This window comes from Solea solea, chromosome 11 (genome assembly GCF_958295425.1).
Source record: "Solea solea chromosome 11, fSolSol10.1, whole genome shotgun sequence".
NCBI lineage: Eukaryota > Metazoa > Chordata > Actinopteri > Pleuronectiformes > Soleidae > Solea > Solea solea.
This window is the reverse complement of record NC_081144.1, coordinates 15769642-15784668: the sequence shown is the minus strand read 5'-3', so window position 1 is coordinate 15784668 and position 15027 is coordinate 15769642. Positions and strand designations below refer to the sequence as shown.

At 39.1% G+C, this 15027-nt stretch overlaps 2 protein-coding genes across 2 annotated transcripts; both read right to left on the bottom strand.

The window, feature by feature from the left end:
- Positions 1–2869: 2869 nt before the first annotated feature.
- On the bottom strand, positions 2870–8011 carry LOC131468276 (taste receptor type 1 member 1-like). Its single transcript, XM_058642334.1, has 6 exons — positions 7766–8011; positions 7218–7533; positions 6362–7087; positions 5984–6190; positions 4656–4776; positions 2870–4259 (listed from the first exon to the last, which is right to left on the bottom strand). The coding sequence occupies exons 1-6, from the start codon at positions 7948–7950 to the stop codon at positions 3340–3342; spliced, it is 2475 nt and encodes an 824-aa protein (XP_058498317.1). The 5' UTR covers positions 7951–8011; the 3' UTR covers positions 2870–3339.
- Positions 8012–11012: 3001 nt separating this feature from the next.
- On the bottom strand, positions 11013–14321 carry LOC131468209 (taste receptor type 1 member 2). Its single transcript, XM_058642212.1, has 6 exons — positions 14137–14321; positions 13584–13890; positions 12729–13454; positions 12362–12568; positions 12134–12254; positions 11013–12028 (listed from the first exon to the last, which is right to left on the bottom strand). Exons 1-6 carry the CDS (start codon positions 14319–14321, stop codon positions 11100–11102), a joined length of 2475 nt encoding a protein of 824 aa, XP_058498195.1. The 3' UTR covers positions 11013–11099.
- Positions 14322–15027: the final 706 nt, after the last annotated feature.

Genomic DNA, 15027 nt, shown 5'->3' with positions numbered 1-15027 from the left:
AGCCACGCGACGGACCTGTTAAAGAAGCTCTGATCAAACATCAAACAGAAAAACAGCATCATGAATTTCTATAGAGTGGTCTTTGGGTTATTTAAAGACTTCTTACTTTGGTTTGGGAACACAATGGCCAGTGTTTGCCTGTGTGTGCCAGGGTTAGCGCATGAAAAGACCAGAGGTGCACATTAACATCGCTTAGGGTTTTTTCAAGGGCCGAAATGAACTGACTGGAAAGTAACTTTATAACTCGCTGGAGGATGAAGCCTTTGTCGAGCTCTGGAGTGAAAGACATGAGTGCCTAACAAAAGGCGAGCGCCATTGTTAAACACTAAAGCGCATGGGCATTGACGCGCCTTGAATTGCAAAACATCTGCCATTTACTCTGAACGACGTGAGCGAGATTTGAATGAGAATAACGAGTCCTCGGCGCACTGTCTTTAGCCGCGCGTAAAACAACGGGCTCATGAGCAACGTGGAAATGGTTGGAGATTAAAAGCACATCAAAATAAACGCTTGCATTACTTGACTCTCGCCAGTTCATGAAACGACACTGTCATTTTCTAGTCTCTGAGTCGCTACATACGGGCGAACTGTAGTCCACCTTACTGCATTTCGGCTTGATGGATTTATGATTATGAAGTGATGATGCTGATGAGATCCAGCTCTTCATGCTCAGCCCGAGTCTCTCAAACCTCGGTTAGTTTTCAACAATAGCGCACGAACTAAAAATTAACCCAAACGAATGATCATTGCTGAAAGGGATCACAGTCTATATTGACATTGAGTGGATGTAAATATATTTAAGCTCACTCAAAAACGAATCAATTTGATCATTAACTTTGGCCGTCTTTGTTTTTAATTCAAATCAATGAGGATTTTTGCGCCTAATTCTAAAGCAAATATAGGGTCATATGAAGTTAATGAATAAGAACCAGATACCTCAGCAACCATGATGGAGAAATCACCTGATTTTTTTTGAGGACGATATTTTAGGTCCAATCCCGTATGGCCACCAAACGCAAATAGTTATATTCAAGTGCGTTTTGTTTTTGCCTCTTGTGCAGAAAAAGAGAACCAGTTGCTGGCCAAGTTTTTCCCATGGCGTTCCCTTTATCTGCCAAAAGTGGAAAATTGAAAGGTACAAGTGAAAAGCCACGGGGCGTTCCTCCGATTTTCCTCGCTCCATATTTTGTAAAAAAAAAAAGAAATATATGTGTGCGCCCCTCCACCCTCGGAACAACAGACACATTTTAATTCTTAAACAAAGTTTAAAAGAAATCTAAAATACTTAAACATTGTATTAAAGATAATGCACCTGAGCAATTCAAATAATACAAATGTGTATTCGCTTCTAATATTTTTAAATATGTATACTAATTCAATTTTTGTTTTATTCTATGTCATCCTGAAACCCCATCACACTGTGACGGGCTACAGTAATCATTAACTAATCACAAGTGGGTGAATGCTCTAAAAATAAATTCGCTTGCCATCGTGTGTGGTGAATGTAGCCTGATTGTGAAATTGGTATGAAATTGTCAATTTGTTGGTGTCAGCGTTCAGCTCCCCAGACGCGCCATATGCCATGCTAAGTGGCACTATTTACCAATTCGTTCCTAGTTTCACGGTCCGTCCTCCCCTTCTCCATGTCAGGAAGCTGAATAGCCGCAACAAAATGGCAATTTACCCGCTGGAATTGTCACATACCCCCTGCGGCCAAACTCTTTCCGCTTGGCTTGGTGTGGGCACCCCGGCATGACTGCGCTTCACGGCGTGAAACTTTAAAAGGAGAAGGAAATAGTGGACCGTCACTAACCTCCTGTCTCAGGTCATCGTCGTGGATCGTGGGGATGCAACACTTTATGGTTTGTGATCCACACGCCCCACACGGGAATATAGCAACAGGAAACTTTCAGAAAATAGTTTGGGTTAGGGCCGGTCCTATGTTGTTTGCTGCCCTAGACAGACACTTGTTTAGAAACACAGTAACTCCTCAGACCATCAAAGCTATTTTTTATGGAAAAGTGAACTATGCATATGAATGTCAGACAGTCTGGTGACCACAATGAGACTCAAACATTAATAAACAAGTCATAAAACAATATACAGTATGATAGTCAACAGTGAAGTTTACAATAGATGTGTGGACACTGCAGGCAAACTTTGCAAAAAATAGTTAATATAGTAATATAAACATAGTAATAGTAAAAGTAGTAATAAATGTATAATCATCAATAACAGTAAATGTCAGTAAACAAAATAAATATAGTAAATCGAAACATAAACAAACACTACACTACATTACACATGATTTAAATTTGACACATCTGAACTTCCACACACAACTTCAACAACTGAATAGACAAAGACACCAGAGACAAAAACACCTGTCAAATAACATCTTTCAAAATCAATGATATTCCCCGTCTGTGCAGGTTTCTCATTTCTGTGGGCTGCAGCGTTTGCCATACTTATTTTTATTTATTTATTTTACCGTGATTTAACCAGGGTAAGTCAGTTGAGAACCAATTCTCATTTTATGATGACACCCTGGTCAAGGGCCAGCACAACAACAGTTTGGCTGTAAGGTGGCGCCATCATGTGGTGGGATTTCTATGACACCCACTTTAAAATACAAATTCCATGCTGTTTCCTTTATTATAGCGATAACAATTTGACTTTGAAAACATCACATAACCTTCAACAGATCATCAGCCAATAAACTGACCATGTGGGTAATTTAATCATGAAGCAGTTTTATATATACTGTACATATACATATACATATATATATATATATATATTATATTTTTACATTTGCTTTTATGCATCATTGAAATCTATCACCAAACATAGTCTATTCAGTTTTAAAAATGAAAAGAGTTGCACTCAGATGACACAATCAGCTATACCGTACCTGGAGCCTATTTCTAATCTCTAACAAAGCTAAAGCTTCTGTTTTAAAACATATTGAGAATCATCATGTCGTGAACAGCAAATGAGCATCGTGTTCAACTACTTTTAAGTGCTTCATGTTTTCATTGTTATAACATTCCATAATCCCAAAGTAGAAGGATTCACAGATTATTAGGGGTGGAGTGGCTCAGTGGTTACTGGTTACAGTACTGTGTACGAAAGACATCATGGTCGCAATGGTTGCAAGTTCGACTCCACCCCTGGCTGATTGTACCTAATTCCATTGTAAGTCGCTTTGGATAAAAGCGTCTGCTAAATGACATGTAATGTAATGTAATGTAATATTAGCAATGTATTGTACTTTTTCATAACGCCTGAGTCACACCAGCTACACTGAGGGACACTTTCACTGAAATCAGCTACTGGCTAATTGTTTTTGGTATAATTCTGAATGAGTCCTTGGAAATATTGCTGTGTGTTTTTGTGAGGTTGAAAAATGATGATGTAACATTTTGGCAGGAAATACCACAGGAGAAAGCAGTAGAGACTGAAGAGTACTGCCACAGCATTAAGAGTTGTAATACTGTTGCCACGTGTGAGGTTGTGGTAAGTGCCAAAAAGGACCCAGGTGAAGATCAGCAGGACCAGACAGAAAGTTATTACTTTGGCCTCATTGTAATTTTTTGGAAGGTCTTTTCCCATGTAGGAGAAAACAAAACAAAGAGAGCACAACAATACAAGTAAAGTAATAGGAGCATAATTGGCTCTCATATTCATGTCACATTCGAGTAGGATTTTGTCTGGGTACCACAATGTTTCTATGGGCTTGGGTGGTCCTTGTGAATAGCCAATGACAAGGAATAGTGCCTGGGTGACGGATATCACGGTGATGACCAGCCATTGTCCGTGATATTTTATCCACCAACTGTGGGCGTTGGGAAACTTGGCAGATATTGTAAAAATGCAAACAATTTGAAAAGAGCGCACAACAAAGCATGCAATACAAACCGTGTAAAACAAAAAGAATGGGAAGTACCTCAAGATGCAAAAAGAAAATGTTGGCTTGTCAATGTAAAAGAACACGCTAACACTACTCAGACCAAGGCAGCCTAAGATTAGGAAGCACATTGGTCCCCCAGCTGATCTGACAACAGGAGTGTTGTAGTTAATGGCAAAGAGAACAGACATGGCTAGTGTGATGCCCACCAAGACCAGGGCCCCGACCATGATCAGTATGGCTGCACTGTCTGTGAATCTGATGTACTCCACCAACCGAAGATTACATGACGTACTTGCTTCTGTAGACCATTCTGTCTCTGCACATTCTATGCAGTCGTAGGGATTTTCTGTGTAACACAAGAGATGGAAATTATTTTTTATTTCAGTCTCTCTCTATAATACCATAAGGTTGCGGCCTTAAACATGCCTTGAGACAATTTATGTTATGATTTGGTGCTTTACTTTTACATTTTCTATCTTTCATATTGCATGTTCTGCTCAGACTTTGTTTAATTTAAACTTGCTACAATTGCAGGGATTTAATTTTACTTCATCTTTTAACTGGACAAAGCTGTATATGATAATAGAGGGAAACTGCTTCTCTGCAAGTCATTTCCTCAACAGATTTGATTCATACCCATTGCCAAAAAGTCAGAGTGAAAGGGGAATTTGAAGTGTAATTTCTACCAGCCACAGAAAAGAGCTTAGGAAGCAACAGTGACGGCACAGTGTTTGTGTTTTACCTGTGGTGTTGATATAAGTTCCAGGCGCACACATTTCACAAATGAAGCAGCATTTGTGGATTGCATCTGGCTCCTTTGCAAATCCAACAGAACATTCTGGGGAACACACTGAAGTCGGAACCTGCACGGTACATGTATTGAACAATGACTGAATGTGAGTGCAGTGGAAAAATAATGCTGTGGAGGGTGAAGGCAACTATTAACAGGAAAGTAGCCATTTCAGTTTGTGAAGATGTTTTATAGAATTGAGCTATCCGAATAGACATGGTTTCTATGGTTTCAATAGCTTCATATCATAGTCAGTAAATCACATTAATAGCCAGTTGTGCACCATGTTTACACATGTCAGAGCTGCGGGGTGTTTTCATACATTTAAAAACAACTGATGATTGTGGTCTATGCAACAAAAAAATTAATACAATGCCACTTTGGGCAAACGACTGGATCAATCACTGTTAATTCATTCATTCATCTTCTACCACTTCATGCTCCACATGAGGGTTGCGGGGGGCGCTGGTGCCAATCCCAGCCGACAAAAGGCGGGGTTCACCCTGGACAGGCCGCCAGTCCATCACAGGGCCACATAGAGACAAACGGTCAATTTAGATTGTCCAATTTGCCTTATTCCCAAATTTGCATGTTTTTGGACTGTGGGAGGAAACCGGAGAACCCAGAGAAACCCACTTAGGAAGTGAAATAAAACAAATAAATGAAGCCGCAGCTCTGCTGAGAGATGGTGAGATACAGTTCTGCAGGTTCTCTGTATCACAGAATCAGTCTGGACCCAGTGTAATGCACAGATATTTAGAAGGGCAGGTGCGAAAATCATGTATTTACACTTGTTTGTGTGTTTGTGTGTGTGGGTATGTCGCGTGTACAACAAAGTCCCCGCAGTTTCACGCAGCCGTGCAGAGATGACTCCATCAGCCAATTGTGTTACCTCAGGCTCATTCCTTAGATTTGAAATGATCAAGACAATCAATGTCAAACACCAAAGAGTAACTTTCTTCGCAAACATTTGATTCCCAATCAAGATACACCGTTAATTCGGGATTAAAAATTGTTGTGAAATGCAAATTAATAACATTTTGAACGTTAAAAGGCTTCTGTGATTCATCGCAATTAGAAAAAAATTTATCGTTTTACAGCACTATGGACACATTGTATAAGTAAAGCTCATTGAGATAATGTATGTTGTGATTTAAATTCCATTTGATTTGACATGTTCACCCAATAGATTTAAACCAGCCTTATGCAACGTTGTATGTGTGTGCATATATGGGAGATATAAGGAGAACACATTATAGCATTCTACAAAATCAGCTTACCTCTCCATCTGTGAACCACTTTATTAATGTGTTGTTGATGAAGAAATTGGATGATGCGTAAAAACTGTAAAAACCGATCTCCTGTGGAATACCACTCTCATTCCAGAACACTATGGAATAGTAGCCGAACCTGGGGTCACCATTTTCATCAAACTGAATACTTTGATTTAAAAGTGTAAAATTTGACTTCATCAGCTCTGCTTGAACCTGATGTGAAGACACAAAGTGAAGACAACAATTACATGCTGTACAAATGGTGGTTAAAAATCAGTTGAACACTGCTCTGGTAAATTTTAATAAACTTGTTGTTACTGTTAGTGCTAGAAGTTGTTCACAAACCCTGAAAATCATTATGAGTAATTGTATTTGTATACTCACCAGATATGGGTACACTGTAATGTTGTCATTGCATATCCCGGCTCCACATTGCAATACATTGTGTAAGGCATGGGCGATGGCATATACAGCAGAATACACAGGGAAAGAGAAAGATGGGTCTGCACCAATGACATCTTCAGCACTCAAGTTGCTGCAGTTGTGAACCTGAGTACAAAGCCTGAATTGTTTTTCGCTCTCACAGAGAGTCCGACTTAGAGAGGAATAGATATAATCATCAAACCCAGGTATTGTAATTTTTGATTGCGAGATCCCAAGCACCGTGCCAATATTCCTGATTCCTTTCATCTTGGGGAGCCTCCTGTGCAAAGCCCATCCGTCATCTGCTATCCAGACCTTGTGTGTGATGTTTAGCTGTATCGCTGACTCAATGAGAATTTCAGCCCATACTTTTGGAGCGAAAACAATAATTACGTGTATTTGCTGTTCATCTATCTGTCTGAATATATTGGAATAATTTGAATTTTCATGAAGGCCTTTGTTGTATGCCAGGCAGATATCAGTATCCTCAATTCCGTTAATGAACATTTCGAGTCCATCATTGCCAAAACTGTTATCACTGTTCAGGAAAGCAACCCAGTGCCATTTAAAGTGTTGCAAAATATCAATGATCACTTGTATGACATCTGCGTTTGGACTCACTGTGCGTGAGAAAGAGGGGTACACCCATTTGTCTGATAGGACAGAGCTAGACGCTCCATAACTCACCTGCCAAAAGAGCAGTAGGGAAATTAATCATTTCTAGTGACCATTAACCCTCAAATGCAATGTAATCACAATTTTAAGTCAATAAAATTTTTTAATTTAACTCATTAAAATGTAGTAATTGCAAACTTACCACAGGAATAATGTCCACCATGAACAGTGGGGCAATAGTCAGTGCCTGAGTGCTTGAAAAGGGACCAACCACTGATATTACTTTGGGAATGTTCGCCTTATTTGCACGTTGCTTGCGTGGTTCACCCCGAGCTTGGGTTAAGTCATTGACTGAGAGGAAGTCGAACATTTCAGGAAAGTTGTGAGTGTCTGAGCAGTAGTCAAATATCTCGTAGCCAAGAGATACATTTGGCAGTAGGCTGGTGGAGTTATTGATTTCCTCTACAGCAAATCTCATCAACTGAAACATCCGATAATTTGAAGGAAATAGGGTTTGACTGCAAACGAAGAAAAAACCCCAAAACAAAACAGCATGAGAGTCAAGTGTACTCAGTGGGGCTTCAAAAACACTTTTAAACATTGTCGTAGCAAATGAGCGTGAGAGATACTAGGCTGTAGCAATTGATCTTATACAGCAAAGTTCTTGAAATTGTGATAAAAATTCTTATTCTTATTAATCATGGGTTTCAACTTCAAAATGTAATCATTTAGATTTATGACAAGACTCACCTGGAGCAATCGATTCCTTCTGGTCTGTCGTGAAGAACGTGACGGCTGATGTAATGAATATTAAAAAGTCCACCTAACAAATAATCTCCTTCCAGATGAAACTCTGAGGCTGAGACAGTGCTTTGAGTTGAGGCCCACAGAATACATCCGAGCAGACACAGAGAAGCAGGAAGACGTTTCATCATGGCTATTGTTATCAATTACTAAACTGATATGAACGGACTTTTGTTGTGACACACAGGTGGTGTTTAGCCTCAGCGTTCATTTACATGCATGTGGGATACATGGTTGGAAGAGAACTCACAAATCAGTATGCAAAAGCCTTTAAGTGCTGCTGCACTGGCTTCCTGTGACACAAGGTTTTGCAACCACCATGAGCAAACAAGGCAGTGCCTCTGTCATGGATCAATATAGCAGGCTTTAAAAATACACTTTACTTTAAAGCCACTCTCTGTCACAGATATAAATGTGTACAAATCTTGACAAACATTGAAAAGATGTCTGCTTGCATAGTTTTGGAGACAGCTTCCTTTTACTGCAGCACTTATAGAAGACAAGAGGAGAAAAGGACTCCTGCGGTTTATGAAGCCAAAGACAGTGGCAAGACGTGGCAACCCAATGTGATGCGACCCACTGTTTAGTGAACTCCCATTTTGAAGCCTTGAGTTTGATATTTCGTTCAGCACCAAGTTGTTTTTCTTTGAAACCAGTAGAAACCATGGTTGGAAGAGCAGCGATGGGCCACGCTGTGTCCATGACCTAAAACATGCTGCTATTTATTGTCCACTCAATTTTAAACTAGACCATCATTTCCAAAGTGGACATCATGCGGTGTTGAGGAAGATCTGAAACTCATTATTGAGAACATAAACCCTTCATACAGGAGGCGAGGCTGTTCAACAGAGCATGCGTTTCAGACACGCCTCAGCCTCTAGACCAGGAGAATCTATATGGCATAATCCACAGACTGTGGATTTAAAGATGGGCAACATGACAGCTTTCCAAAAATGAAGGCAAACCACCTTGACCCACCCTCATAAACTCAGATAATGAGATTATGAGACTGCTCAGCATTGGCACTCATGCATTGACACTTTTTAATGGCCAGTGTTGACACAATCGCAGTTCCGGAAAATCGCTAACTACAAATAATCCAATGTACTGTATGTGCCCTTTGCATAAAAAGTCCCTTTCAATCCACAGTGAAATTGAAGTGGTTCAGATTACGCCAGATTACGCCAATTAAGGAGTCATGCATGCTCTTGAATGTGAAAACAGAAGTGTAGTCATAATGAAGTTGTCTGTAATGTTGATATATTGTCAAACTGTATATTCTCAGAGTGAATATTATACAGTAACTGTTGTTATTTTATTTACACATGGACCCAATATTATGTTCTCTCATGGGGCCCAAAAAGGAGCCTAGTTCTCACTTGATTTATAATGTCATTTTCCTGAGGACTTATTGCTCTCAATCACTTGTTTCACGTCTTCTTCAACAGCACACGATGTCAGCTTTATTAATTATATTCCCATTTAAAGAAAAATGGATGATAAATCACGGCACATATGTTGACACCTGGTTTTGTTTAATAGTTGCCTGGTTGCAGGTGATGTCTGCCAATTTCCGATTGCAAATACTGTCATGGCGCTGGTCAAATCACAAATTTCATGCCTTCGAAACTTAAGTTGGTTTTGCAACTGGAAGGCTTTGTTCATTTTTATATAGAGTCTAAACACGGTCTTGAATATTTAAAGGACTTCATGGACTAGGGGTGGGTCAAAATATAGACCAGGGCAAATATCGATATTTTAATGAACAAATTAAGGCACTCTAAAGTAAACAGTCTCTTGAGCGGAAGTTACCTAGTCCATGAAGAGGGAGTTTACAGCGGGATAATGGTGGAGAAAAGTGCATTAAGAGATGCTCTATCCACGTTCAATACATAGACTTTATGCACTTTGTTCTCTATGTTGTAAATAAATGGAGAAATCCTGCACTTTTGACTTTTCACAGACGTTTTGTTTTCTTCGGTTAGACAGGTATCGCAATGTATCGCCATATGATTGTCTCACAATGTATTTATTATCACAGTATCGTGATATTATTGGTATCGTGATTCCCACCCCTGTCATGGACACAAATAATATAATCTCAGTAACAAAACCTGTCATGTCTTGCAAGTCTGGAAAAGATGGAACATACAAATAAATGTACATGAATCAAAGTACTGGACATATGGCGAAACATTGCGATATCTGTCTAACCGACTTTTTCATGCTTGAGATCAGTCAGGCTGTGTGGCAGCATGATGTAGCTTATTCCAAGAGAACTCACAGCTAAAAAGGGTTAAAAGCAGCATAAAGTAGCATAAATAATACACCAGAAGTAAAAAAAATATTTTTTTTATTGTTTATTTTCAGCTTTTTTCACACACACACAATTTAAATTCAAAACCCAGACTTTTGCTAATGAAGTCCCACACATTTGAAAGTGATTAAAAGGCTTAGAATACAAAAATGTGAATTTACAATGTATAAAATAGTTAAAAAAAAAAAAAGGAAATTATGTTCCCAGATGGAAGATGACCTGTGTGACTATGCCAATTTAATTAGATGAGTGTTCAGATGAGATTTGAAAAGTGAGAGTCTGAGTAGTATAGCATATATGTCACAACACCATTTTTCTGTAGTTTTGTCTTCAAAGTTTTTTTATTGGATACATATTTTTAATAGCTAAAACAACTCTCTTTCCACTGCACCCACTGCCCGGACTTGTAGAACAAAGTGTTGCCTTCTTTAAAAGGATCACACAAAATTGTCACATGTAAATATACACAAATTAAATGAAGTAAACCCTGCAGCTTTTTGTTTGTGCTTGAATGCCACCTCCTCTTACAAATTGTATCTGCACAATTTAACATTGCACCACACAAGTCATTTGAAAGAGCTCAATTTGCAATCACACAGCAGATGAAAGTGATGAATGGTCCGGACTACGACTACAATTTGAATTCCTCCTCCACTGGAGCAGAGCTCCCTGTTCTACCTTTCCTCACAATTTGAGACAGATTCCATATAGTGAAGTTAAAGGCACATAAAAACACGAGTGGGCCATGTAAGACTGAAAAATTAAAGACAATCAATAAAATAAGTTAAATGTAAAATATATGAAGTAGTAGTAGTTAAAATATGCCCTGAAATATTATTAACCTAATGTATAACAGACCAAAAACTGTAATAATGATTTATGTGTAAGAAATGTTGATTGACAATAAGGTAGGCACAACATGTCTTTGTGTACTGTTTAATCTATTCTTTAAAATGTAACAAACTACTGGCTAATTGTTTTGGTATAATTCTGAATGAGGTCTTGGAAATACTTCTGTGTGTTTTTGTGAGGCTGACAAATGATGATGTAACATTTTGGCAGGAAATACCACAGCAGAAAAGAGTAAAGACTGGAGAGTATTGCCAAAGCATTATGAGTTTCGATTTGCTTGCCACGGTAAAGCATGAATTCAGTGGCAAATCCAGTCCAGGTGAGGATCAGCAGGAGCAGACAGAACGTTATCACTTTGGCCTCATTATAATTTTTTGGGAGGTCTTTCCCCATGTAGGAGAAAACAAAACAAAGGGAGCACAATAATAAAAGTAAAATTGTAGAAGCAGAGTTTGCTTTCAAACTCGTGTCACAACGAAGTATGATTCTTTCTGGATACCACACTGTTTCATTGTAAGGCTGGGGGGGTCCACTTGAATAGCCAATAACTGATAAGAGTGCCTGAGTAACAAATATCATAGTGATGATCAGCCATTGTCCGTGATATTTTATCCACCAACTGTGGATGTTGGGAAACTTGGCAGCTATTTTGAAAATGCAAACGATTTGAAAAGAGCGCACAACAAAGCATGCAATACAGACAGAGAAGAACAAAATGAATGGTAAGTACCTCAGGATGCAAAAAGACATTGTTGGCTTGTCAATGTAAAAGAACACACTAAGACTACTCAGATCGAGGCAGCCTAAGATTAGGAAGCACATTGGTCCCCCAGCTGATCTGACAACAGGAGTGTTGTAGTTAATGGCAAAGAGAACAGACATGGCTAGTGTGATGCCCACCAAGACCAAGGCCCCAACCATGATCAGTATGGCTTCACCGTCTGTGACTCTGATGTACTCCACCAACCGAAGATTACATGATGTACTTCCTTCTGTAGACCATTCTGTCTCTGCACATTTTATGCACGTGTAGGGGTCCTCTGTTTGACACAAGCAATGGAATAAGTATTGATAAAGAAACAGTTTCATTTTGCGTGACTACTATTTTATTAAGATCCCAGTGCACTGCCTGATGCATGGCTTACCTGTGCTGTTCACATAACTCCCATAAGGACAGATTTCACAAGTGAAGCAGCATTTGTGGATTCCGTCTTGCTCCTTTGCGTATCCTTCAGAGCATTCCTCGGAACACAGTGAAGTCGGCACCTGCACAATGTGGGAAAGAAAATACTGTGCCTTGTCTGGAGCTTTTAAGTGTAGTATTATTATTCAAACAACGCTGCATTGTTTGCTGCACAAAGTAAACGGCTTACCTCTCCATTTGTGTACCATTGAACGTTGCTGCCGTTGATGCAAGAATGGACTGATGGGTAAAAAGTATGAACGCCGATCTCCTCTGCGTCCCCACTCGCGTTCCAGAAGACTATAGAATAGGATCCGAAATTAGGGTCGCCATTTTCATCGAACTGAATTCTATGATTCAGCAGTGTGAAATTAGACTTCTTCAGCGCTGCTAGAACCTGATGTGGAGACAAAGTTCGAATGACTCATGACCTTCTGTGTAAAGAGGTTGTTTACGACATTTGTGCAACAAAAATACATTTAAATGAAATGACCATAGACGGTATGTGAAAAATAACATTTAACTGAAATGAACCATCTGATTATTTGTATACTTACCATGTATGGGTATACTGTAATACTGCTGTTGCATTTACCGTCTCCACACTGCAAGACATTGTGTAAGGCATGAGCAACAGCGTACGTGGCAGAGTAAACGGCAAAAGAGAAAGATGGGTCGATAGAGACCAGACGACTGGCACTGAGGCTTCTGCATTTGCAAAGTTGATTACAAAACGTCTGCTGTTCTTCACGTCCATAGAAAGAATTATCGATAGTTGAATAGATAAAATCACTGAAACCAGGTATCGTCACAACTGATTGAGATACTCCAAGAACAGTGCCAATACTCCTGATTTCGTTCATCTTGAGGAGCCTCTCATTTAAGGACCAGGTGTCCCCTGCTATCCACACTTTGTTGGTGATGTTTAGCTCTATTGCTGATAGAATAATAGCTTCCGCAATCTGTTTTGGTGCAAAAACAATAATGACAGGAATCATTTGTGCATCGATCTGTTTGAATATCTGGCTAGAATTTGTCTTGTCAAAAAGGGTCTTTGAGTAAGCCAGACAGATGTCAGTGTGGGCAATCTTCTTTTTGAACAGCTCCAGGCCATTGGTGCCAAAATCGTCATTGCTCTGAAGAAAAGAAACCCAGCGCCACCTAAAATGCAATATGATTTCAACAATCACATCTATGATGGCTTCATTTGAATGCACTGTTCGTAGGAACGAGGGGAATTTCACTTTCTCTGAAAAAGCAGAGCTAGCAGCTCCATAACTGACCTGGTGAAAGAGTAATAAAATAATCAGCATTATTTTCATTCACAATAAATACTTTGTTGTTGAGGTCAACTTTTAATGACAGATGTGTCATTTGATCTTTTTTTTTTTCACTTATTTGTGAAAATTTACCATAGGAATTAGATCCATCATGAAGAGTGGAGCTGAAGTCCAGGTCTCACTGCTTGAAAAAGGCCCAACCACTGCAAAGACTTTTGAATATTTGGACAGATTCTTCTGTAGCTCACCCCAAGGGTAGACTGAGCCATTGACTGAAAGGAGGTCAAAAATCCCCGGAAAGTTCTGTGATGCCGAACAGTGGTCAAAAATCTCATATCCAAGAGATACATTTGGCAAAAGGTTGGTGGAGTTATTGATTTCCTCTACAGCAAATCTCATCAACTGAAACCTCCGATAACTTGACAGAGTTAGCGTTTTACTGTGGACATAAGAAGAACAGCAAGTTTGACATCTTTAGACCTCGTGTACAAAGAAAGAGCTGAGACATTGAATTGACATAGAATTGAGGTCAGATTAAATGTTACACAACAAATTTGATGAACTAGATTGGGTTACATGGGAAGTATAAAGTCGCTGGCTTTACAAGACAAAGCAAACCTTTTCATTGTTGGAAAAAGTAGTTTCAACGTCAGAACATTTCCGTTCCACACGTTATGTGACTCACCTGGAGCAGTCAATGGCTTCTGGTCTGATGTGATGGAAAGTGGTTTTGTCCTGATGTATATCAAAAAGCCCACCGATCAAATAATCTCCTTCCAGCCAAAATTCTGATTCTGCCACATCCGTACATTGAGTAAACACATGGAAAAGAGATTCAAGGAGACACAGAAGAATATGGAAGTGTTTCATAGCTGCAGGTATCACTTATTGGTAATGTGGCTTCAGCAGGGATTAGCCTCTGCTTTTAATAAGCAATGTGAGGCTGGTAATGGCAAACCCCCAGTCGTCACTTCCATGCACTTTATGTCCTACTTATGTAAATGGCAGGAGGAATAGTAATGCCATAGCAATAGCATGCAAAAAGTAAAGCACTTGTGGACTACAAACAGAATTAAACATCATCTTTATTATTCTTAATAAATATTGAATAAATGTATGTACATACATACACATATGTACATATAGGTTTAGAAAAATACAGTTTATCATGACTCGTCAATCCACATAACTGTGGCTGCTACAGGTTCCCCCACAGAAAAAAACTATGGGTCACGGGATGCTACTCCACATAGGACCTATGTATGGCTGAAGCGATTAATTGATTACTAAATTAAACGTCAACTATTTTGATAATCCATTATTCGGTTTGAGTGTTTTCTAAAGAATTAAAACCAGTTTCTGTGACTTTTAGGCTTCTTAAATGTGAATATTGTCTGGTTTCTTTGCTGCATATAAGTAAGAAATCCTTAAAATGTTATCATTTTGGTTTGTGGACAAATCAAAACATTTGAGAACGTCATCATTTCCAGGTCTGATAAACACTGATAGATATTTTTCAACGTTTTATGACATTTTTAATGATTACTTGATTAATTGAGAAACTAATCCACAGATC